This window comes from Saccopteryx bilineata, chromosome 3 (genome assembly GCF_036850765.1).
Source record: "Saccopteryx bilineata isolate mSacBil1 chromosome 3, mSacBil1_pri_phased_curated, whole genome shotgun sequence".
NCBI lineage: Eukaryota > Metazoa > Chordata > Mammalia > Chiroptera > Emballonuridae > Saccopteryx > Saccopteryx bilineata.
The window spans coordinates 258,567,299-258,591,290 of record NC_089492.1 but is presented as its reverse complement, the minus strand read 5'-3'; the positions used below and the strand labels follow the sequence as shown (position 1 = coordinate 258,591,290).

Genomic DNA, 23,992 nt, shown 5'->3' with positions numbered 1-23,992 from the left:
GCATGTTCTCGTGCAGACTGACCCTTTCATTTTTTTGCCACGTGCGTCATCTCTCTGTATAAAAGCACACTTCACTTTTGCCACATCACCCAAAAATAGCTGAGGTCTAATTCTGATACCAAACGGGACAACAGTTGGTTTGGACCAAGAATGTGGTTATAAGAGGAGGCCTGCCAGCCCCCTGGGAGCAGGGCGCGCTCTGCTCCGGGTGGGATGTCCACCGTGCTCCTCGGGAGGCAGAGGGGGCCTGTGCTGGGACTTGGCTCGCTGTCCCCGGGTCCTCCTCCTCTTCCTGCCTGCCCCTCCCGGCCCCTTCACCACCTCGCCACCCTTCCGCTGTGTCCCACCGTGATGGACCCAGAGCAGGTTAACAGGCTTTCTTCTCTTGCCCTGCTGTTGTTCTGTTTGTTTTTCTCTCTGCAGGTTCCAGTGTCCCCAGTTGCCCGAATATCTCAAGTTAGTTTTCCAAGTTCCCATGTTTGGGGCCTACTCTGGCTTCTGTGTCTGTTTCCTCTACTTTTTCTCACCCCATCACCTCGCTTCTTCCTTGACTTCTCTCTCCTTTCCTGTCTTCGTCTTCTCGCTCTCATCTCTTCCCTTCTCCATCCTCCTCCCCCCCCCCCACTTGCTTCCTCCAGTGTTGTCTTCCCTCCCACCTGCCGCCTCTCTGGCCTCCAGCCTTAGTCTGACACCTTCCTGGGTGCCTCCTGTCTCCTGTCTCCCTGTCTCTGCAGCTCCCTCCTCACCTCTGTTTCTCTCCCCGTGTCCTTCAGCGTCACTCTGTCTTGTCTCTGTACTCCGTGATCACTCCATCCACATGCTCAATGCTGGGACGATGATGTCCAAGTCTCCCATAGTGACTCGCGCCAGTGAGGGGCAGGAGGGCTGTCCACAGGCAGGGCCCCTGGGGTAGGGGTGCAGGCTGAAGAGGTCCACGGCCCCATCCTGTTAGCTGCCCCCAACCTGGGCTTTAGGCCCAGGCTGGGAAGGAGAAAGTCCCTCATTCCCTCTTGAGAACCTCCCGGGTGGGGCCCTGGTGCCCCCACTCAGCGCCGCGTCACACAGACATGCTCACACGTGTTCACAGCGCACACACTCCTGCTCTGTCCTCTCCCCCACTCCAGCCACTGTGTGCTCTGCCATCCCTGTCGCCGCATGTGCCGCTGTCTCCATGCCACTAGTGCTGAGTGCTCCATGGTCACACGTGTTCACATGTGCACATACATGCGTGGGGCTATGCCCGCTACCTCTTTCAGGCCTCGTGCTAACTCAGCCTGTGTGCCCCCCCCCCGCCCTAGGTATGCGAGACCACCCGCCCATTCCCATCACTGACCTAGCAGACAACATTGAGCGCCTCCGAGCCAACGATGGCCTCAAGTTCTCACAGGAGTATGAGGTGAGACGTCGCCCTCCCATCATGTGCCTGGCCCCATGCCAGCTTCTGTCCTGCCTCAGGTCCCAGCTGTGGGTCGGGTGCTCCAGGCTTCCCCAGAGCATAGATTGGAGGGGTGAGCAATGGCAAGTCAAGAGCTTGGCTGCTCAGGTGCTGGGCCTGGCTCAGACCCTTCCAGCAGCCCAGGTCTGGACACTAAGACACATGCCCAGGTACTCACAGAGGAGGCGTAAGATCACACACACACACCCGTAATAATGGCTGGCATTTATCAAAAGCTTACTGCAGGTCAGCATTGAGTTAAGCACTCTGCATGCATCATTGCATTCAGCTCTTTCCACAGCCCTGTGAAATGGGTATTGTTACTATCCCACCTCACAGGTGAGGAAGCTGAGGCTCAGAGAGGGGACGTGGCTTGCCCAAGGTCAAACAGCTGCTGAGTAGTGGAGCTAGGATTCACACCCAGGCCTGCCTGCCACATATAGGCACAGCCTGTGCCCTGCACACGCATGTGCACACATGTGTGTTATCAGAGCTGCACAGATCACAGAGGTGGGAAGTCAGGGGACTCAGCTGAGGCTGCACAAATTCTCCTGCTCAGGGCCCTCCATGTGCTCACTTCACTCTGGTCTTGACTTCTACCTGGAGGGGGCGGGGGGTGCTCAGAACACTGTTCCCTGAGCCTGGGTCTGAGGGCTTCCAAGTTGCTCAGCTGGGAGGTGCTTGGCTAGAGGAGGAGTGATAAGGAGAGCTCTGCCTCCTCTGAGGAGCAGAGAGGGAGCTGTCATCGTGGCTCAGCCCCACTGCTTCCCTGATCCTGGCACAGATCTCGCGTGGGTTAACCCTCGATCGGTGAGGGATGAGGAGACCATGGAAGGGCTGGCTCAGCTCAGCCCAGCCTGGGAGTTTGTTCCTCTCTAGTCAGGTGTGCACCCTCAGCTGTGTATAACATCCCGGGCACTGAGATTCCCCTCCATGGGCTGGGGGCCAGGCAGGTTCCAAGGGGGTGTGGGCCAGGTTTCTGCCGAGGAAATTGAGCTTGGCAGGCAGATTGCCGAGCATGTCTGAGCACCCACCGGGGCCCTTCTTTGCATAAGGTCCTGCTTCAAGGGCGACAGATCTAGTGAGTTGGGCTCTCTACCTTCAGAGTTTCAGCTGTCCTGGAAGGCCTTCTGTGGTCTTCCGTTCATACACATTAAGTTCCAGGCCCCACAACTGCCCTTCCTCCCAACAAGTCTCTGTGCCTCGTCCAGCCTCGGGGTTCCTCCTTCTACCTTCTGCCTACTTTTTCCTCCAGTCTGAGCTTCCCTTACCAGACCCTCCTCCTCCAGGAAGCCTTCTGACTACCCTGGCCTGCTGTGGGCTTTCCCTTAGCGAGGATCCCATAGTTCTGTTACCTTTAACGGTCAGTCAGTCTTCACTCTTTGTCAGGCACCTACCATGTGCCGTCTCTGTGCTCGGTGCTGGGGATGTGGAGACAGATAGCTTCCGGGAGCTCAGTCAGTGGGGAAATGAGTGCAGACAGATAATCAACATGAAATAAAACAATATGCCCTGGTGACAAATGTGACAGACGTGTGCCGTGAAGTGGGCAGAGGGGCGGGTGCGCTGGGAGACACAGGAGCAGAGCATGCTGTCCTGTGGAGAGTAACAGGCTGGCGCCAAAACATGGGGGACATCGTGTGCTGTGCTGAGGACTGTGGATTGCATCCATCTGCAGAAGGAGGATAATAATAGAACCTGCTTCGAGGAGGATTAGATGAGGGAATACAGACAGAGTGCTTAGAACTGTGCCAAGCACGCAGTAAGTTCTCACCGAGATTGAGCTGTTATCATTATCGTCTGAGGTGAGGCAGTGAGGAGCCACGGAAGTCATTAAGCAGGAAATTGGTCATCAGATCTGCATTGTGTAAGGATTGTTCGTTGTATGAGGAGGCTGCTGGCTGTTTAGACCGGAGGCTCAAGGGAGACTCGGGGCTGCAAGCTAGGTTACATGCAGCTCCAGCACCTAGTGTGAGATCCTGCGAGCAAATGAGGTCACCCAGGAAAGGTTGTAGAGGTCAAAGAGGGAACAGAAATGAACCCTGGAAGAGCGCTGTGTCCTGCCTACGGAACAGGCGGGTGAAGGAGAGGAGGCAGAAGAGAAACGGCCGGAGAGGTAGGAGAGCCAGACAAGGCCATGTGCAGAGGGAGCTGTTATTGTGGATCCAAAGCCCTGGGCAGTGTGGCAGTGCACAGCTGGAGTGTGGGAAATGCACAGCTGGAGTGTGGGCAGTGCACAGCTGGCTGCCGTTGCTGCTGCTGCGCTCATTTCATTAGCTGGGTGCAGGGCCTGAAGGAATTTCCCCTGTTACTACTTCATCCCTTGTCACTCTACCCGTAGGGGATTTGATCCCGTGGCTAGAAAAGGCTTTTGTCCTTTGCCTTCCTGACAAGTGACATGGCAGCCCCTGAACTTCATGGCTGGGGGACCTGGAGCTCACCTTTCATTGGAACCATGGACTAGAGGGGCTGACTCTGGCCAAAGAGCGAAGATAGGGTGTGGGCACCATCTGGAATGCTAGATTCACCTTGGGGGAAGTAGGTAGCCCTCAACTCTTACCCATTCCACCTGCCTCCCCCATTCTCTGCAGTCCATTGACCCTGGACAGCAGTTCACGTGGGAGAATTCAAACCTGGAGGTAAACAAGCCCAAGAACCGCTACGCAAATGTCATTGCCTACGACCACTCTCGTGTCATCCTTACCTCCATCGATGGTGAGCCAAGGGCGGGCCCCCCCATCCCCTGCTCTTCTCCTTGCTGGCTGGGGTGACAGGTCATCCTACAGAAGAGGTCCACAAGTCCTGGGGTGCACTGAGGTGTGGTGGTTGGGGTCGGGGACCCGGGGATAATGCTCTCCCATGTCCCTTCCTATCCACAGGTGTTCCAGGCAGCGACTACATCAATGCCAACTACATTGATGGCTACCGCAAGCAGAATGCCTACATTGCCACACAGGGCCCGCTGCCCGAGACCATGGGTGATTTCTGGCGGATGGTGTGGGAACAGCGCACAGCCACTGTGGTCATGATGACGCGGCTGGAGGAGAAGTCTCGGGTAAGACTATGCGGGGCTCTGCCAGCTCTACCAGGAGGTGCGGTGGGAAATACTCAGCCACCAGGTGACTTCAAGCACCTTTTGCTGTCCCCATGGGAAAAAATTGTTTTCCTGGGATCTTATCATGGTCCCCAGATACTAGTAGGTTCCTAGGATGTTAATATGTTGCACCAGATGCTACATTTTCTGAGAATGTTACTATGTTCCCCGGTTGTTGGCATGTTCCCGCGATGTTCGCATGTCCCCCAGATGCTGCAGTGTTCCTGGGGCATTAACACATCTCCTAAGTTAATTAGTGGGAAGTGCTGCTGTTATCTGCTTTTGCACTGCAAAGCATCGACTGGAACGTAAAATTTACAGAGCTTGAAAATAGCACATAAACATCATGGGTAAATTTGGCAGAAAATGTGCCTGGTGCGATCTGGTCATGAATAAATAAATTTCAATTACGGCCCTCGTTCCCCCAGCTAGGGTAGGAGTGGCGCTGTGGCTTGAGAGCCTGACGTGGTTTGGTGAGGGACTGGCACAGTGGATCTGAGAGTTTGGGGCTGGGAGGCCTTGTATTCAGGTCAGCTGGACTCTCCACCCTGCCCCAGGCCTCAGGGCCCCTGCCCCTCTGAGCCTTTGGAAACTTCCAAACACCCTTGCATTCTGCCCCGTTTGTGTCTTTGCAGGTGAAGTGCGATCAGTACTGGCCAGTCCGTGGCACGGAAACCTACGGCCTCATTCAGGTGACTCTGCTGGACACTGTGGAACTGGCCACATACACTGTGCGCACCTTCGCGCTCCACAAGGTATGGCCCTACCCCAGTGCTTGTCCCCCACTCAGGCCCGATAAGGACAATAGTCTGAGCCTAGTGTGCTGGGTGTGGGTGAGCAGCAACTAAGGATCAGAGGTCGGGCTTGGAGGTGTGGGAGTGCCCCGTGACAGCCCGCGCTGGCTCACTGCCCTGAGCCTATAGCAGGCAGACTCTCCTGGTCACACCCTCTCTCCCAACCATTCTCCCCAGAGCGGCTCCAGTGAGAAGCGGGAGCTGCGCCAGTTCCAGTTCATGGCCTGGCCAGACCATGGAGTTCCCGAGTACCCAACCCCCATCCTGGCCTTCCTGCGGCGGGTCAAGGCCTGCAACCCGCTCGATGCGGGGCCCATGGTGGTACACTGCAGGTGAGGGGATACCCTCCACGAAAGGGACAGGGTGGGAGGTGGGTGGACCTCTGCCCCAAGCCACGCCCGTGTCCTGCAGCGCGGGCGTGGGCCGCACGGGCTGCTTCATCGTGATTGACGCCATGCTGGAGCGCATGAAGCACGAGAAGACAGTTGACATCTATGGCCACGTGACGTGCATGCGATCACAGCGCAACTACATGGTGCAGACGGAAGACCAGTATGTGTTCATCCACGAGGCGCTGCTAGAGGCCGCCACATGTGGACACACAGAGGTGCCCGCCCGCAACCTCTATGCCCACATCCAGAAGCTGGGCCAAGTGCCTCCTGGGGAGAGTGTGACCGCCATGGAGCTTGAGTTCAAGGTGGGCTGAGGGGTGGGTTGAACTGGATCATGGGGATGAGTCCCCCCAAGAAGCCAGACCTGACCAGTCCCTCCCTCTCGCTAGTTGCTGGCCAGCTCCAAGGCCCACACATCCCGCTTCATCAGCGCCAATCTGCCCTGCAACAAGTTCAAGAACCGCCTGGTGAACATCATGCCCTATGAGTTGACCCGTGTGTGTCTGCAGCCTATCCGGGGTGTGGAGGGCTCCGACTACATCAATGCCAGCTTCCTGGATGGCTATAGGTTAGCCTGCTTGTGCCTGCCCACCATACCCTGTGGGTATCTAGGCCTGTGCCTGATTGGCTGTGGCCACAACAGAGAAGGCCAGCCCCAAAGATTAGAGTGGGCTTCCTGGAGGAGGGGTGATCTGATTGGGGCCCCGAGGTACTAGGAAGTCTTGGGGAGACTGGGAGCACAACACCTCCAGCATGTCCAGTCTTCTGTCCGCCCCAGACAGCAGAAGGCCTACATAGCCACACAGGGGCCTCTGGCAGAAAGCACCGAGGACTTCTGGCGTATGCTGTGGGAACACAACTCCACCATCATCGTCATGCTGACCCGGCTCCGGGAGATGGGCAGGGTGAGCCCACCCCCAGGGCCCTCTCACGCCTTGGAGTGCACCAGCCACCCCTCAGTCTTTTCTTGTACCCAGCTTCCCATCAGCATAGCCTCTGACCCCTTTCCCGTTATCACCGTCTGAGGGATCCTGCCCCAGAATCCTCTGATACTTGGAGCCTCCCACCCCCGTTTCTCCCCTCCTGATCATGGGGCCTGGGCCCTTTGTTCACAGGAGAAATGCCACCAGTACTGGCCAGCAGAGCGCTCTGCTCGCTACCAGTACTTTGTCGTTGATCCGATGGCTGAGTACAACATGCCACAGTATATCCTGCGTGAGTTCAAGGTCACGGACGCACGGGTAAGTTTGGACAGGGAAACATGTATGTTTGTGTGAAAGCATGTCTGAAACTGTTTGATCATGTATGGGGTGGGAGCTGCCTGCTTCATGCCCTAGTTCCAGCTGCGAGAATCTGAGGCTCCAATGAGAAGAGGTGGGAGGGCCAGAGCACATCTCCCAGGGTATTTACCTGTGTCATTGTCCTACCCTCCTGGCCTTGTGGGGCTGCAGCGTCAGGCACTAACTCTGTTTCCTGCCTGCCTCTCCCAGGATGGGCAGTCGAGGACAATCCGGCAGTTCCAGTTCACAGACTGGCCAGAGCAGGGTGTGCCCAAGACGGGGGAGGGCTTCATTGACTTCATCGGGCAGGTGCACAAGACCAAGGAGCAGTTTGGGCAGGATGGGCCCATTACGGTGCATTGCAGGTGGGGCTGGCTCCTGGAGGACTGGGCAGGGTGGGGGTGGCCTGCAGGCCCGGTCGACCAAGACCCGTGACCCAACACTGTCCCTGAGCAGTGCCGGTGTGGGGCGCACCGGGGTGTTCATCACCCTGAGCATCGTTCTGGAGCGGATGCGCTATGAGGGCGTGGTGGACATGTTCCAGACCGTGAAGACCCTGCGCACACAGCGCCCAGCCATGGTGCAGACAGAGGTATGTGGGCCAGTGCGTGAGCACACACCGCCGACACGGACCTTGGCCAGCTCTGCCTGGGGTTCTAGGCCAGGATGGGTGGGACGTGCTCCTCATTCAGCATCTCTGCACTGATCTCCAGTGGTATACCTGGCTTCAGCTGGGGTTGGACATAGCAGTTTTTATGGGTGTACAGATCGGTTGGTGGTAGATATGGCCAGTGGGAAAGGGAGAGAGATGAGCTTTCAGAGATTCTTTCAGGCTCTCTGGACACTGCCTGGGGCAGATGTCTGGGTCCAGCACCTGCTCCTGGCCAGCAGAGGCTAAGTAAGTCCATGGCCCACCGGCTGTAGCATGAGTGCCCTTGGCAGTGTATTGGGGTACCCACTGGTACTACCCATGCTGACCGTCCTCCTGTCCTGGCAGGACCAGTACCAGCTGTGCTACCGCGCAGCCCTGGAGTACCTCGGCAGCTTTGACCACTATGCAACGTAACTACCGCACCCTCTCCTTCGCCGCCCCTGCCTAGGGGCTCCGGAGGGGACCCAGCTCCTCTGAGCCATACCGACCATCATCCAGCCCTCCTGCACGGATGCCGTTGCTGGCAGAGCACAGCCCACTGGGATCACAGCGTTTCAGGAACATTGCCACACCAAACAGAGAGCCCAGAACCCCTGTGGCGAGTGGGTAGGTGGGCAGGCAGGCGCTGCGGCCGTCCCTGTCCACCAAGCCCACCTGGAGGCCACTCCACACTCTCTGTTCGCTGCCGCGTTTCTCATGCTTCTTCTCATGGGGTGGGGATGGGGCAGAGCCTCCTTTTTATACATTCAGTGGAGTAGACGGAGGGATTCTAGCCTCTCCCCTCTGATTTTTTCTTTTGCAAAGTCTTAACTTCAGAATGGGCTGCTGTGGGGGTTGGGGTATAGTCTATTTTCTTTTTTTGAGTTCACTTGGATCCTTTTTTTTTTGTACAACTTTTACTGCTGAAGAATGAACATGCCTTCTTTGCGCGTGTGGAGCCGGGGTGGCCAGCCCGAGTGGGTGGCAAGCCACGCGATCCGCTGTTCTCCCGGCCTTCAGACAAGATCCTGTTTCAGCCAAATGCAGGGAACAGTTTTCTTTTTCAAGTTTTGTTTTTCCTTAAGAGCCTTATTTTAGGCCCCACAGACAGTGGTGGGCGGGGAAGAGCTGGGAAAACACTCAGCCCCAGTCATCTATTCCAGTGTGTGTTTAACATTCACAGCCCAGAACCACAGGCGTGTCTGGGGGAGCCTGGCAAGGCATTCCTCATCACCATCGTGTTTGCAAAGGTTAAAAAAAGCAACAACAAAAAAAAAACAATCAAAAAAAAAAGGAAAAAAAAAGAGTCATTTCCTGGCCTCTGCTTCAAACCTGTGAGGGGGGAGTCGGCTCTGGACCTGGGGCACCCCGGGGAGTTGGCAGGCTGACCTCTGAACCCACAGAAGGTGGCTTTTGTCCCCAGCATTTTGGTGTGGCGGAGTGGTGTAGTGTTGGTAGGCTGTGGGTCTGGCCATGTGGCCCAGGCAGTTGGCACAGGTCAGGGTGTGTGCCACACCCTGCACACCTCAGGGCCAAGCAGGGGCATGGCTGGCCCTTCAGGTCCAGGCCAGTGGGCCCGGTAGCACATGTCTGTTCTCAGAGAAGGGGCCAGATGATTTTCCTCCCTGGTGTGCAGCTATTTTCAAAGCCCATGAGAATTGCTCTTTTCCACTCTTTTAAGATGCCCTCATAAACCAATGTGGCAAGACTACTGGACTTCTCTCAATGGTACTATATTCGATCCTTGTAATCTTGGCTTGCTGAGGGGCAGGGAGAGGGCCTCTTCCTCTGGGCAGCACTATCTAGATAGATAAGTGGGGGCGGGGAAGGGTGCATAGCTGTTTTAGCCAAGGGACATGAAGCAAACATCCCAAGATCTAGCTAGGCTCGGTCAAGATCAACAATCCAGGGTTGGTAATGTTGGATGAGACATTCATTTTTACCTTGTGGATGCTAGTGCTGTAGAGTTCACTGTTGTACACAGTCTGTTTTCTATTTGTTAAGAAAACTACAGCATCATTGCATAATTCTTGATGGTAATAAATTTGAATAATCAGATTTCTTACAAACCGGGCCTCTGTCTCAGCTGTTTCTGGAACCAGAGTCTGAGCTCTGTAAGTCGACACCTAAGGATAGTTTCTGGTGATTTCCTGCTCCTGAGGAAACAGGTACACTGTCCTAAGTATTTGTGACAGGATGGGCTGTCAGCCTGGTGCTCAGTTCAGGTTACACACCCTGAAGACTGAGCCACCAGAGCATGTGAAAAGCAGCCCCCCTGGGAGCAGCTGCGCAGCCTGGGAGCATGCGTGCCCTTTGCCTCTCCTCACCCTTAGGATATCCTGGGTCCCCCGGCCGGAGGTCCTGGGACTCCCTCTTCCAGGAGCCACACTTCCTCTCTCATTACCTCCCTCTTCTTTTCCCCACTGCCACTGTGGCAGTGAAAGCTGTGTCAGTATGGAAACTGACTAGAGAAGGTTCTTGCTCATTCTTGCAGTGTGGACACTGGGACATGGTGCAGCCATCTGGCCCCCAGTATGGCTGTATCCATTCATTGAGCCCTGTGGCCTTGTCACTAGTGATCAGGCAAGTCTTACCATGTTATCAAACCATGGAGCTTCTGGGGACACAGATGAATGAAACCCAGAACAAGTGGGGAAGGGAAGTTGGCAATGACTAGCCTGAGAGTTGTGATGGGTTCACCTCAGAGATGCTGTGGGTGGTCTGAGGCAGTACCTGACCCTGCAGCAAGATCAAGGAAGGTTTCCTGGAGGAGGTGACATGCTGGATTCCAAGTGTTTAACAGGGTAATGGTTAGCTTGTTTTCACCACCCCAAATCCAGTCTCCTTTCATCACCATTTATCTTTTTTAACCTCTTTACCACCCTTCATCCCTCTTTCCCTCTGGTAACCACCGTAGTGTTGTCTGTGCCTATGATTTTTTTCTTAGCTTAATCCCCTCACTTCTGACAGCTGTCAGTCTGTTCTTTGTATCTATGAGTTTCTGTTTCATTTTTTTTGTTGGTTCATTTAGTTCATTAGATTCCATATATAAGTGAAATCATATGGTACTTGTTTTTCCCCGACTGGCTTATTTCATTTAGCACCCAGTCAGGAAAAGATGTCATCCTCACAACAAAGTACAGGGATCCTATTATGCTTGTTTTGTAGATGAGAAAATTAGGTCTCATCTACTCATTCAACACATACATAAGGAGCATTTGCCATTTGCTCGTCATATCAGTGAATGCAACAAAGACTTCTGCCTTTGTGGTATCTACACTCTAGTAAGAGGAAGCATGGCGCCTATGAAAGATAGTAAGTTTGTTAGAAAGTGAGAAATACCATGGGGAGAGGAGTTGGGAAGAATCAGGCACCTAGGGAAGTTTGGTTATTGGGGAGGTCAGAAAAGCCTCATTAAAAATAAGGGATTTGGCCCTAGACAATTTAGTCGGTTCGAGCATCATCCTAAAGTGAAAAGGTTGTAGGTTCAATCCCCAGTCAAGGCATACACAGGAGCAGCCAGTGAATGTACAACTAAGTGGAACAACAAACGAATGCCTCCCATCCCCCTCCGCTCTCCCTTCCTCTCTCTGTCTCTAAAGTTCAATCAATACATTTTTAAAAAGCCTGACCAGGCCATGGCACAGTGGATAGAATGTCAGACTGGGATGTGGAGGACCCAGGTTTGAAACTCGGAGGTCTCCGCCTTGAGTACAGGCTCACCAGCTTGAGCACAGGATCACTGACTTGAGCAAGGGGTCACTCACTCTGCTGTAGCCCCCCGGTCAAGGCACATATGAGAAAGCAATCACTGAACAACTTAAGGAGCTGCAATGAAGAATTGATGCTTCTCATCTCCCTTTTTGTCTGTCCCTATCTGTCCCTCTCTGAGTCTCTGTCAATTAATTAATTAATTAATTAATTAAGATCTGGACAGAGCTGTTAGTTGGTTGGAGTGTTGTTCCGGCTGCTGGTTCAATCCCTAGTTGGCACATACAGGAACAGCTCAATGTTCCTACCTCTCTCTCTAAAAAGGAAGAAAAAAGATGGGGTTTGAGGGAAGACTTGAAACTGGTGAGAGATTTTGCCTAAACATCTTCAAAATGAGCATCCAGGCAGAGGGAGCAGCTGCAGCAAAGGCCCTGTCTGGGCGGGAATGTGGTGGGTTGAAGTTGGTGTAGCTGTGATGCTGCCAACAAGGGGTGAGAGAGTGGGGGGGGGGGTGAGGTCAGAGGGGAAATGGGGACCAGCTCTGAGGACGTGGGGAGGATTTGGGCAGAAGTCCAGGTGTGAGAAGTAGCCAGATACTTGCTATATATTAGAAGTGGAAATAAGGATTTGTTCACAGAGTGGATGAGAGAAAAAGGAGTCAAGGCTGACCCCACAGTTTTGGCCTGAGCCACTGTGGGATGAGGTTGGCATTTATGGAAATGAGGAAAGCTGAACGTGAGGGCTCAAGACTCCTAAGCGGAATGTGGCAGAGTTGCCATGGTTTCTAGGTCTGCCTGTCTCCAGTGCTCATTCCACACTGCTACCTGCCTCTAGCTGGAAATGGAGTCAGTTGTATTGAGGAAAAAGATATTTGGAAGGAAATACACATGAGTTGTTAAGTTGGGGATCTCTTGCTTCATGATTTTCTACAGTGTGTCCGTAAAGTCATGGTGCACTTTTGACCGGTCACAGGAAAGCAACAAAAGACGATAGAATGTGAAATCTGCACCAAATAAAAGGAAAACCCTCCCAGTTTCTGTAGGATGATATGGCAGCATGTGCGCATGCGCAGATGATGACGTAACACCGTGTATACAGCGGAGCAGCCCACGGCCATGCCAGTCGAGATGTGGATGGTACAGAGGAAAGTTCAGTGTGTTCTGTGGCTCGCTAAATTCGAATCCGTGACCAAAGTGCAACTTGAATATAGGCGCGTTTATAACGAAGCGCCACCACACAAGAATAACATTACTCGCCTGACCTGTGGTGGCGCAGTGGATAAAGTGTCGACCTGGAAATGCTGAGGTCGCCGGTTCGAAACCCTGGGCTTGCTTGGTCAAGGCACATATGGGAGTTGATGCTTCCAGCTCCTCCCCACCTTCTTTCTCCCTCTCTCCCTCTTTCTCTCTCCTCTCTAAAATGAATAAATGAAACTTAAAAAAAAAAAAGAATAACATTACTCGGTGGGATAAGCAGTTGAAAGAAACCAGCAGTTTGGTGGAGAAACCCCGTTCTGGTAGGCTATCAGTCAGTGACGAGTCTGTAGAGGCTATACGGGATAGCTACCTAAGGAGCCCTAAAAAATCTGTGCATGAGACCACATCAAACTGCACTGAAAAGGTATGAAACTGGGAGAGTTTTCCTTTTATTTGGTGCAGATTTCACATTTCTGTCGTCTTTTGTTGCTTTCCTGTGACCAGTCAAAAGTGCACCATGACTTTACGAACAACACACTGTATATGTCCTGTAAAGAATTAATAGCTCTTGGCCTGGCTAGTGGTGGCGCAGTGACTAGAGCACTGACCTGGAACACTGAAGTTGCTGGTTTGAAACCCTAGGCTTGCACAGTCAAGGCACATATGACAAATCAACCAATGAACAGCTAGAGTGAAGCAACTACTTCTCATTCCCTGCCCCACCCCCGCCCTGACTTCTGTAAAATCAATAAATAAAATCTTTTGTCCTGGCTGGATAGCTCAGTTGTTGAGCATCGTCCTGAAACATGAACTTTGTGGGTCTGATTCCCAGTCAGGGCACATACAGGAACAGATCAATGTTTGTCTCTCTCTTCTCTCCACTCTCTAGAACCAATAAAAAAAATTTTTATTTATTTTTTTTTCTGAAGCTGGAAACGGGGAGGCAGTCAGACAGACTCCTGCATGCGCCCGACCGGGATCCACCCGGCACGCCCACCAGGGGGCAATGCTCTGTTGCAACCAGAGCCACTCTAACGCCTGGTGCAGAGGCCAAGGAGCCATCCTCAGCGCCCGGGCCATCTTTTTGCTCCAATGGAGCCTCGGCTGCGGGAGGGGAGGAGAGAGACAGAGAGGAAGGGGGTGGTGGAGAAGCAGTTGGGCGCTTCTCCTGTGTGCCCTGGCCGGGAATTGAACCCGGGACTCCTGCACGCCAGGCTGATGCTCTACCACTGAACCAACCGGCCAGGGCCAATTTATTTATTTTTTACAGAGACAGAGAGTGAGTCAGAGAGATAGACAGGGACAGACAGGAACGGAGAGAGATGAGAAGCATCAATCATTAGTTTTTCATTGCGTGTTGCGACACCTTAGATGTTCATTGATTGCTTTCTCATATGTGCCTTGACCGCGGGCCTTCAGCAGACCGAGTAACCCCTTGCTCGAGCCAGTGACCTTGGGTTCAAGATGGTGAGCTTTTTGCTCAAGCCCGCACTCAAGCTGATGACCTCGGGGTCTCAAACCTGGGTCTTCTGCATCCCATTCCGACGCTCTCTCCACTGCGCCACCTCCTGGTCAGGCGAACCAATAAATTTTTAAAAATAAAATTACACAACATTTTTGAAAACAAAGATCTTTCAAACAGGAGCGAAGTTGTAAAATGTTACAGTCCCCATGCTCTCCCTGTCTCCCAGCTCCCTGGCGGGAGTCACAATTTAGTCTGCATTCTTTTGGGCATTTTCTATGAATATACAAATATGTTTATGAACTTTATTTTTTATACAAGAATAATGTTACTCATGTCTTTCTGCAAATTGCCCTTTTCATTTAAGTTTATTGTGAATTTCTTCCCATGTCACCACCTCATTTTTTAGGCTGCTACATACTTTCCTGTTATAGATGTGCCATCGCTTTTTAAATGCTTATCAATATAGCTTTTTGTGTGTGTGTGTGTGACAGAGAGAGATAGATAGGAAGGGAGAGATATGAGAAGCATCAATTCTTTGTTGCGGCTCCTTAGTTGTTCATTGACCGCTTTCTCATATGTGCCTTGACTGGGGCGCTACAACAGAGCCAGTGACCCCTTGCTCAAGCCAACGACCTTGGGGTCGTGTCTATGATCCTACGCTCAAGCTGGTGAGCCCACACTTAAGCTCGTGATGTCATGGTTTTGAACGTGGGTCCTTTGCGTCCAGTTCTGATGCTTTATCCACAGTGCCACCACTTGGTAAGGCTCAATATAGCTTTTTTATTTGAAAAAATGGATGCACATAAAAAATACATATAAAAAATGAGTGCACATGATAAAATAGATAAAAATAATTCCAATGGTCTTGAAGAGTACAAAGTAAAGGGTGAGCGCACCTTTCCCCTCGCCCGACCCCAGTTTCATCCTTCGGAGCTTCCGATTTTAGTTCTTCGGGCAGTGAGCATCACATCTGCAGTAGGTAGCACCTGGTGACTCCCCAATAAAACGTGTGGGGTTTCATTAATTTATGTACTCTCCCACGTTACCTCTTGATTTTGTTAGATATTTTAGCTCTTCTGGAACTCCGTCATGATTTTAAATAATGTATTTATCTATGTCTTGATTTATCACCTGAGGCAGTATCTATTGATTACCCTCTATGAAGAATGAGGAAATTAGCTCATGCTTCTTGGTCCCCGCCCCCCCCCATCCTCCTGCCTCCAACTATTCTTTTTTATTTCACATTGTCAAAGTTTATAATACTTCCTGTTCTATTTACGTAATTAAGTCATTCTAAAAATTGAAAACCAATAAACAGCATTTTAATTGCATGTTTATGAAAAATCTTTCACGCATTAATTTCAAATAAGTCATCCAATTTCCCTTCTGGATCACACACAGCTGCTGCTGTTTCTGGTGCAGCCTGTTAGTCTTGCTGTTTGCTGAAGTACTCCCTCGTGAAATTTTTTCACATAATGTGAAGTTTCTGATTCATGTAGGTCTGAAGATCTCTTTTATACTTACTTTCAGTTTTAATTTTCCTGATTTTTAAAAATCTTTTTGAAGCAAGCAAAGCAAGGATTTATTGGCCATGCTATAATGCACTCAGAAGGGACTGAGAGGGCAAAGAAAAGGGGGCCTTGGAGACAGGTCCAGGGGGCTAGCCCGGGACAAGCTGCCACTGCCCACTGCTCCCGCGGTTGGAGCTTAGGAGAAAGAGAGACAAGGAGCACCCTGGGGACACGGGTGGGGGAAGGGAAAAGGTGCAGGCTGCTCTCGGGAGGGAGGGCACTTACTTTTGCCGTCTTTACTTAGAAAAAGAAATTTCCCCAAGAAACTTAAAAGATATTGTGTCTGATGGTGTATTGAGTGACCCATGGTTGGAAGAGGGTTCTATGGCAGCCGTGGAGCTAGGGGCGTTCTTTATCATATTACCCTGTCACCCATTTGATTTTTTTTAAGGTTTTTTTTTTTTAATCGATTAATTTTTAGAGACAGAGGAAGGGAGAGAGAGAGAGAAGCATCATTTGTTGCTCCACTTAGTTGTGCATTCATTTCTTGTGTCCCTTAGGTGCTCTGACTGGGGATCGAACCTGCAGCTTTGGTGTTTGGGGAGGAAACTAACCGACTGAGCTAATGGGCTTGTTTTGTTTTGTTTTTTGTGTGTAGACTCAGCTTAAAACCTGTGCAGGGCCTGACCTGTGGTGGCGCAGTGGATAAAGCGTCGACCTGGAAATGCTGAGGTGGCCGGTTCGAAACCCTGGGCTTGCCTGGTCAAGGCACATATGAGAGTTGATGCTTCCTGCTCCTCCCCCTTCTCTCTCTCTCTCTGTCTCTCCCTCTCCTCTCTAAAATGAATAAATAAAAAAATTTATAAAAAAAAAAAAAAAAAAAACCTGTGCAGGCTTCTCCTGGGGAGAATGATCTTTGACTCAGGCATCTAAGGCTGCAGTTTTCTCATCTCCATTTTCTGTGATTTCTGATTCCATTGCTTACTTACTATCTTTTGGAATTCTTGTTTTTAAAAATATTTTAGTATAAAAATATTTTGGTGTATGGTTAGTGTATCTTTTTTGGTTGTTTTGTTGTTGTTGAGAGAGAAAGACAGGAACATTGAGCTACTCCTGTGTGTGCCCAGACTAGGGTATCAAACTGGCAACCTTTGCAATCAGAGATGACACTCCAACCAAACAAGCTATCTGGCCAGGGTTTAATTTTTATTGATTTTTAGAGAGCCAGAGAGAAGAAGGGAAAGATGGGGGAAGGGGAGAGTTTTTTGTTCCACTCAGTCATGCATTTTTTGGTTGCTTCCCATGCGTGCTCTGACTGGGGATCGAACCTACAACCTTGTTGTTTCGGGATGACACTTTTTTTTTTTTTTTTTTTTTTTTGCATTTTTCTGAAGCTGGAAACGGGGATAGACAGTCAGACAGACTCCCGCATGCGCCCGACCGGGATCCACCCGGCACGCCCACCAGGGGGCGACGCTCTGCCCATCTTGGGGCGTCGCTCTGTTGCAATCAGAGCCATTCTAGCGCCTGAGGTAGAGGCCACAAAGCCAGCCCCAGCTCCCAGGCCATCTTTGCTCCAATGGAGCCTTGGCTGCGGGAGGGGAAGAGAGAGACAGAGAGGAAGGAGAGGGGGAGGGGTGGAGAAGCAGATGGGAGCTTCTCCTGTGTGCCCTGGCCGGGAATCGAACCCAGGACCTCCGTGCACCAGGCCGACACTCTACCACTGAGCCAACCAGCCAGGGCCTAGGGATGACACTTTTAACTGAGCTAACCAGCCAGGGCTAAATTGGTTTTTATCCCCCAAAATTTTTTTTTATTTATTTTTAACTTATTTATTTATTCATTTTAGAGAAGAGAGAGAGAAAGAGAAAGGGTGGAGGAGCAGGAAGCATCAACTCCCATATGTGCCTTGACCAGATTAGTGCAGGGTTTCGAACCAGCAACCTCAGCATTTCAGGTCGATGCTTTATCCACTGCGCCACCACAGGTCAGGCCCCCCCAAATTATTTTAGATCACCCCCCTCCACTGATTGTAATGCCTTTTTAAAAAAATTATATGAAGTTATATAAATGTTACTTCTGGGCCTTGAGTCTGTTTCATTCATTGTGTCTTGTCTAAGCCAGAACTACTCATTTAATTGTGATTTTGTTTTATTACCTGACACAGCTAGTATCCCTATCACTATATTGTTAAAATTAGTGGCCTGACCTGTGGTGGAGCAGTGGATAAAGCGTCGACCTGGAAACGCTGAGGTTGCCGGTTCAAAACCCTGGGCTTGCCTAGTCAAGGCATATATGGGAGTTGATGCTTCCTGCTCCTCCCCCCTTCTCTCTCTCTCTCTCTCTCTCCTCTCTATAATGAATAAATAAAATCTTTAAAAAATAAATAATAAATAAATAAATAATAAATAAAATTAGTGCTAGTTCCCTGATTTTATTCTAAGTGGACATTTGGTTAATTTTAGAAAATTTCCCTCCCTCATTTCTGGTTACAGATGTTATTGTTTTATTTTAATTTTTTGATTGATTTTAAAGAGAGAAGAAGGGAGGGGGAGGGACATCAATTTGCTGTTCCACTTATTTATGCATTCACTGGTTGATTCTTGTACGTGCCCTGACCAGGGATCAAACCCATAACCTTGGGTATCAGGATGATGCTCTAACCAACTGAGCTACCTGGCCAGGGCCAGATGTTATTGTTTCTCATTAAAATGGGCAAAAATGGCCTGACCAGGCAGTGGCGCAGTGGATAGAGCGTCGGACTGGGATGCGGAAAACCCAGGTTCAAGACCCCAAGGTTGCCAGCTTGAGCGCAGGCTCATTTGGTTTGAGCAAAGCTCACCAGCTTGGACCAAGGTCGCTGGCACGAGCAAGGCGTCACTCGGTCTGCTGTAGCCCCACGGTCAAGGCACATATGAGAAAGCAATCAATGAACAACTAAGGTGTCGCAATGAAAATCTAATGATTGATGCTTCTCATCTCTCTCTGTTCTTGTCTGTCTGTCCCTATCTATCCCTCTCTCTGACTCTCTCTGTTTCTGTAAAAAAGGGGGGGGGGGGCAAAAATGTATATGAAGGATCTGTGTCAACATAAAAGCCAGTAGGAGTCAGAGTAAGCTGTGCTCATCCATCCCTGCCGGAAGGGAGGAGGTAGTCTCTGATGAGCACAGCCTTCCAGGTTTCCAGAAGGGGAGCTGTAATGTAACAAGGATGCTGGCTGCAGCCTCTGCAATGATGATAGTCTGGAGCTTCAAACTCCTCGTGCTCTTCCATGACACTTAACCCATCTCTCCTTGAACCCTTTATCCCAGCCTTACCTAAATACTTGCCTTTTCTTAAGCACACCACCCTAAACATTTGTAAAAAGTACAGGGTTAAATCCCTAATAGAAAAATGAGCATAGCTTGACCAAGCAGTGGCGCAGTGGATAGAGCGTCGGACTGGGATGCCGAGGACCCAGGTTCGAGACCCTGAGTTCGCTAGCTTGAGCATGCGCTCATCTGGTTTGAGCAAAGCTCACCAGCTTGGACCCAAGGTCGCTGGCTCGAGCAAGGGGTTACTCGGTCTGCTGAAGGCCCACAGTTAAGGCACATATGAGAAAGCAATCAATGAACAACTAAGGTGTCGCAACGAAAAACTGAAGATTGATGCTTTTCATCTCTCTCCGTTCCTGTCTGTCTCTATCTATCTCTCTCTCTGACTCTCTCTCTGTCTCTGTAAAAAATAAATAAAATGAGCATGGACACAAATAGGCAATTTTAAAATGGTACACTGATTCCATGAAAGTATAGAAGATACAGAACCTCACAATGTTTCTTCCTCTTTTTTTTATTTTTTTCTTTTGTTTTTAAATTTTGTTGTCTTTTGTTGTTTTTTTTGTTTCTACAGAACTTCACTATTAATCAAAGAAATACACATTGAAAAAAAATATCAGGTACTATTGTTTATCAAATTGGCAATAGTTGCCAGACAAGAGGGTGGTGCAGTAGATAGAGCGTTGGCCTATCCATTGAGGACCCAGGTTTGAAACCCTAAGGTTGCCTGCGAGTGCAGGTTCACCAGCTTGAGCGTGGGATCATAGACATGACTACATGGTCACTGACTTGAGCCCAAGGTCACTGGCTTGAGCAAGGGGTCACTGCCTCAGCTGAAGCTCCCCGGTCAAGGCACATGTGAGAAAGTAATGAACAACTAAAGTGCCTCAACTATGAGTTGATGCTTCTCATCTCTCTCCCTTCCTGTCTTACTGTCCCTCTTTATCACTTAAAAAAAAATTGTCAATAGTTATGTGTTGCCTGACCTGTGGTGGCGCAGTGGATAAAGCGTCGACCTGGAAATGCTGAGGTCGCCGGTTCAAAACCCTGGGCTTGCGTGGTCAAGGCACATATGGGAGTTGATGCTTCCAGCTCCTCCCCCCTTCTCTGTCTCTGTCTCTCTCTTCTCTCTCTCCCTCTCTATCTCTCTCTCTCCTCTCTAAAAATGAATAAATAGTTATGTGTTAGCTGACCAGGTGGTGGCGCAGTGGATAAAGCGTTGGACTGAGATGTGGAGGACCCAGGTTTGAGACCCCGAGTTTGCCAGCTTGAGCACAGGCTCATCTGGTTTCAGCAAAAAGCTCACCATCTTGGACCCAAGGTCACTGGCTTGAGCAAGGGGTCACTCGGTCAGCGGTAGCCCCACAGTCAAGGCACATATGAGAAATCAATCAATAAACAACTAAGGAGCCGCAACAAAGAATTGATGTTTCTCATCTCTCTCCCTTCTAGTCTGTCTGTCTCTTTCTGTCCCTCTCTCTGACTCTCTTTGTCTCTGCCAAAAAATAAATAAATAAATAAAAATAGTTATGTGTTAAAATTGGTATGGGGAATTGCACACTCACGTTGCTAGTGGGGATCTATCTATGTTGGTTCTTTTTGAAGGAAAAATTGCAGAATCTATCAAAAGTCTTAAAATATGCTTTACCTTTGACCCAGTGGCACACATTTAGCAGTCTGTTTACAGGAAACAATCAGACAAGCCCTAACCAGTTGGCTCAGTTGCTTGGAGCATCCTCCCAAAACACCAATGTTCCAGGTTTGATTCCAGGTCAGGGCATGTATAGGAAGCAACCAATGAACACACAACTAAGTGGAACAACAAATGAATGCTTCTTTCTCTCCCTAAAATCAATCAATCAAAACAAAACAAAAAAACCATTGGTCCTAGCCGGATAGTTTGGTCAGTTAGAGCGTTGTCCCGAAGCACAGAAGTTGCCAGTTAAATCCTCCTTCAGGGCACACACAGGAACAGATTGATGTTCCTGTCTCTCATTCCTTCCTCTCTCACTAAAATAAATAAGCCTGACCTGTAGTGGTGTAGAAGATAAAGTGTCGACCTGAAATACTGAGGTTGCCAATTCAAAACCTCTGGGTTTTCTGGTCAAGACATATGGGAGCTGATGCTTCCTGCTCCTCTCCACTTCTCTCTCACACTCCCCCCACCCCAAATGAATAATAAGATAAATAATTTTTTTTTTTTTCATTTTTCTGAAGCTGGAAACAGGGAGAGACAGCCAGACAGACTGCCGCATGCGCCCGACCGGGATCCACCCGGCACGCCCACCAGGGGCAATGCTCTGCCCACCAGGGGGCGACGCTCTGCCCATCCTGGGCGTCGCCACGCCGCGACCAGAGCCACTCTAGCGCCCGGGGCAGAGGCCACAGAGCCATCCCCAGCGCCCGGGCCATCTCTGCTCCAACGGAGCCTTGGCTGCGGGAGGGGAAGAGAGAGACAGAGAGGGAAAGCGCGGCGGAGGGGTGGAGAAGCAAATGGGCGCTTCTCTTGTGTGCCCTGGCCGGAATCGAACCCGGGTCCTCCGCACGCTAGGCCGACGCTCTACCGCTCAGCCAACCGGCCAGGGCCCTATTGTTTTCTTTCTTTAAAAATTATTTATCTTGCCCTGGCCGGCGGTAGAGCGTCGGCCTAGCGTGCGGAGGACCCGGGTTCGATTCCGGCCAGGGCACACAAGAGAAGCGCCCATTTGCTTCTCCACCCCTCCGCCGCGCTTTCCCTCTCTGTCTCTCTCTTCCCCTCCCGCAGCCAAGGCTCCGTTGGAGCAGAGATGGCCCGGGCGCTGGGGATGGCTCTGTGGCCTCTGCCCCGGGCGCTAGAGTGGCTCTGGTCGCGGCGTGGCGACGCCCAGGATGGGCAGAGCGTCGCCCCCTGGTGGGCAGAGCATTGCCCCTGGTGGGCGTGCCGGGTGGATCCCGGTCGGGCGCATGCGGCAGTCTGTCTGGCTGTCTCTCCCTGTTTCCAGCTTCAGAAAAATGAAAAAAAAAAAAAAGAAAGAAAGAAAGAAAACAATAGGACAAATATCTTTTCTTTTTTTTTTTAAGATTTTACTTACTCATTTTAGAGAGGGGAGAAAGAGAGAGAGAGGGAGAGAAGGGGTAAGGAGCAGGAAGCATCAACTCCCAAATGTGTCTTGACCCAGCAAACCCAGGGTTTCGAACCAGTGACCTCAGCATTCCAGGTCAATGCTTAAGCCACTGCACCACCACAGGTCAGATTAGAACAAATATCTTTTAAGTCAATGGGCAAAGATTCACTGCAACATCATTCATAATACTGAAAAGTTGTAAACAACCCAACACATATACACACATGTATCTCCTACAACCTTGCTCAAGTGAATTTGGAGACCATCAGGATCCGTATTATCTGGGAGCATGTCAGAAACAATCAGAGGCCCTACCCCAGACCTATGAAATCAAAATTTGTATTTTGACAGTTCCTTAGGGCATTTGTATGAGCATTAAAATTAGAAAAGCTCTGGCAAGGATATTCACCAAAATGTCAGCAGTGATGCTCCCTATTTTAAATGCATTTTCTAGTTTGCTACCACTGACATACTTGTTTTATAAGAATGTGTCAGTGGTCAAAAAGCATGTCATGCTATGGTTGCATATGCCTGGATTCCCTTCCTGGTCCTCTGGGAATCCCATCTTGGCCCCTCCTCCCTCACACTCAGTCAGACATCCTCATATCCAGCTGCATTGTTGGTCCAGTAACCGTAGCACTGCGCTGAAATTATTATTCTTGTTTCTTCAGCTGTTCACATACTAAAATGGGGGGGGGGGAACACCAAATAAATTATCCAGGCTGCAGTGTAGAAATGAAATGCAAATTAACATGATAATTATAGTTTGATTCATCTGTCTCTTCCAGTGGACTGTGAACTTCTTGAAGGCAAAGGCCATGTCTTACTTGCTTCCCAGCATAGGCTAGCCCAAAGTGGGGACTCCATAAATGTTTGCCAAGTGGATCAAAGAGGAGGTGTTTGACCTGGTCCTAAAGCAAGAAGTAAATCTGGCCCTGGCCAGTTGGCTCAGTGGTAGAGTGTCAGCCTGGCATGTGGAAGTCCCGGGTTAGATTCCCAGCCAGGGCACACAGGAGAAGCGCCCATCTGCTTCTCCACCCTTATCCTTCTCCCTTCTCTCTATCTCTCTCTTTCCCTCCCACAGCCAAGGCTCCATTAGAGCAAAGTTGGCCTGGATGCTGAGGATGGCTCCATGGCCTCCACCTCAGGCACTAGAATGGCTCGGGCTGCAGCAGAGCAAAGCCCCAGAGGGGCTGAGCATCGCCCCCTGGTGGGCATGCCCAGTGGATCTGGTTGGGCGTACAGGAGCCTGTCTCACACACACACACACACACACACACACACACACCCGCTGCCCTCCTTCCTTCTCATTTTGGACAAAAAAAAAAGTAAATCTGATTGTCAGAGGAATTGTAGCTGGGGCTGCCTGAATACTCATCCAGTCCTCGGCATTTCCACTCCCAGCTCCTTTAAGGAGACTCCCCTTTCGCTTCCATGCTGAGCACACATCTTAGCTCTGGGAGGGACTTCCCATCCTCTGACCACCTCAACCAAGAAGGGACCAGCATCCACACCAAACCACCCTCTCCCTGATAAGCTGCTTTTCTCCCCATCCCCCATCAACAGTAGGAATGACTCAAATGAATAATTACCAATGACATTTCTTAAATAAATAAGGGTCACCCAGAACCTGGATTGAACTTTGACCTGGGGGAAGATTTTTGGCTCCAGAACTGGGGTGCTCTCAATCTCCTCCCACAGACCTGTGTCCCAGACTTCCTTCTAGGTATGTTCCTTTCCAACCTCTTGTCTGGCACATTTCAGGACATTCTTTGCAGTTACTTCCATGTGAGCTCCTATGTGGTCCTAAAGATTTAAATCCAACATACACATGGTACACACCTGTTACATGCTATAGTAATGCCTGTTAGCATTGCTGTGCACTTAGATGTGATGTGCACTCTACCTGCATTGTTAGGATTTCATCTCCCAACAGTCCTGTATTAGCTATATTATGATTTCCTTTCGTAAAGAAAGAATGGGGCAGGATGGGGTAGAGAGTGGGCAGGGGCCTAGTAAGCCCGGGGTAGGACCTTGGGTTTCACCATGAGGGCACAGTAAGCTTT

The 23,992-nt window shown here is 50.4% G+C and overlaps 1 protein-coding gene across 2 annotated transcripts in view; it reads left to right on the top strand.

Moving 5' to 3' along the window:
- Window positions 1-8,933, top strand: part of PTPRF (protein tyrosine phosphatase receptor type F) — an 87,071-nt gene extending 78,138 nt beyond the window's left edge. For both annotated transcript variants that reach the window (XM_066269421.1, XM_066269420.1), the window contains 12 exons: window positions 1,299-1,396; window positions 4,027-4,150; window positions 4,315-4,490; window positions 5,165-5,284; window positions 5,501-5,655; window positions 5,735-6,020; window positions 6,105-6,283; window positions 6,494-6,620; window positions 6,831-6,956; window positions 7,206-7,360; window positions 7,452-7,587; window positions 7,993-8,933. In XM_066269421.1, coding sequence (XP_066125518.1) covers window positions 1,299-1,396; window positions 4,027-4,150; window positions 4,315-4,490; window positions 5,165-5,284; window positions 5,501-5,655; window positions 5,735-6,020; window positions 6,105-6,283; window positions 6,494-6,620; window positions 6,831-6,956; window positions 7,206-7,360; window positions 7,452-7,587; window positions 7,993-8,061 — 1,751 coding nt within the window. In that variant the 3' untranslated portion in view covers window positions 8,062-8,933. The remainder of the gene's footprint in view (window positions 1-1,298; window positions 1,397-4,026; window positions 4,151-4,314; window positions 4,491-5,164; window positions 5,285-5,500; window positions 5,656-5,734; window positions 6,021-6,104; window positions 6,284-6,493; window positions 6,621-6,830; window positions 6,957-7,205; window positions 7,361-7,451; window positions 7,588-7,992) is intronic.
- The last annotated feature ends 15,059 nt before the right edge of the window (window positions 8,934-23,992 follow it).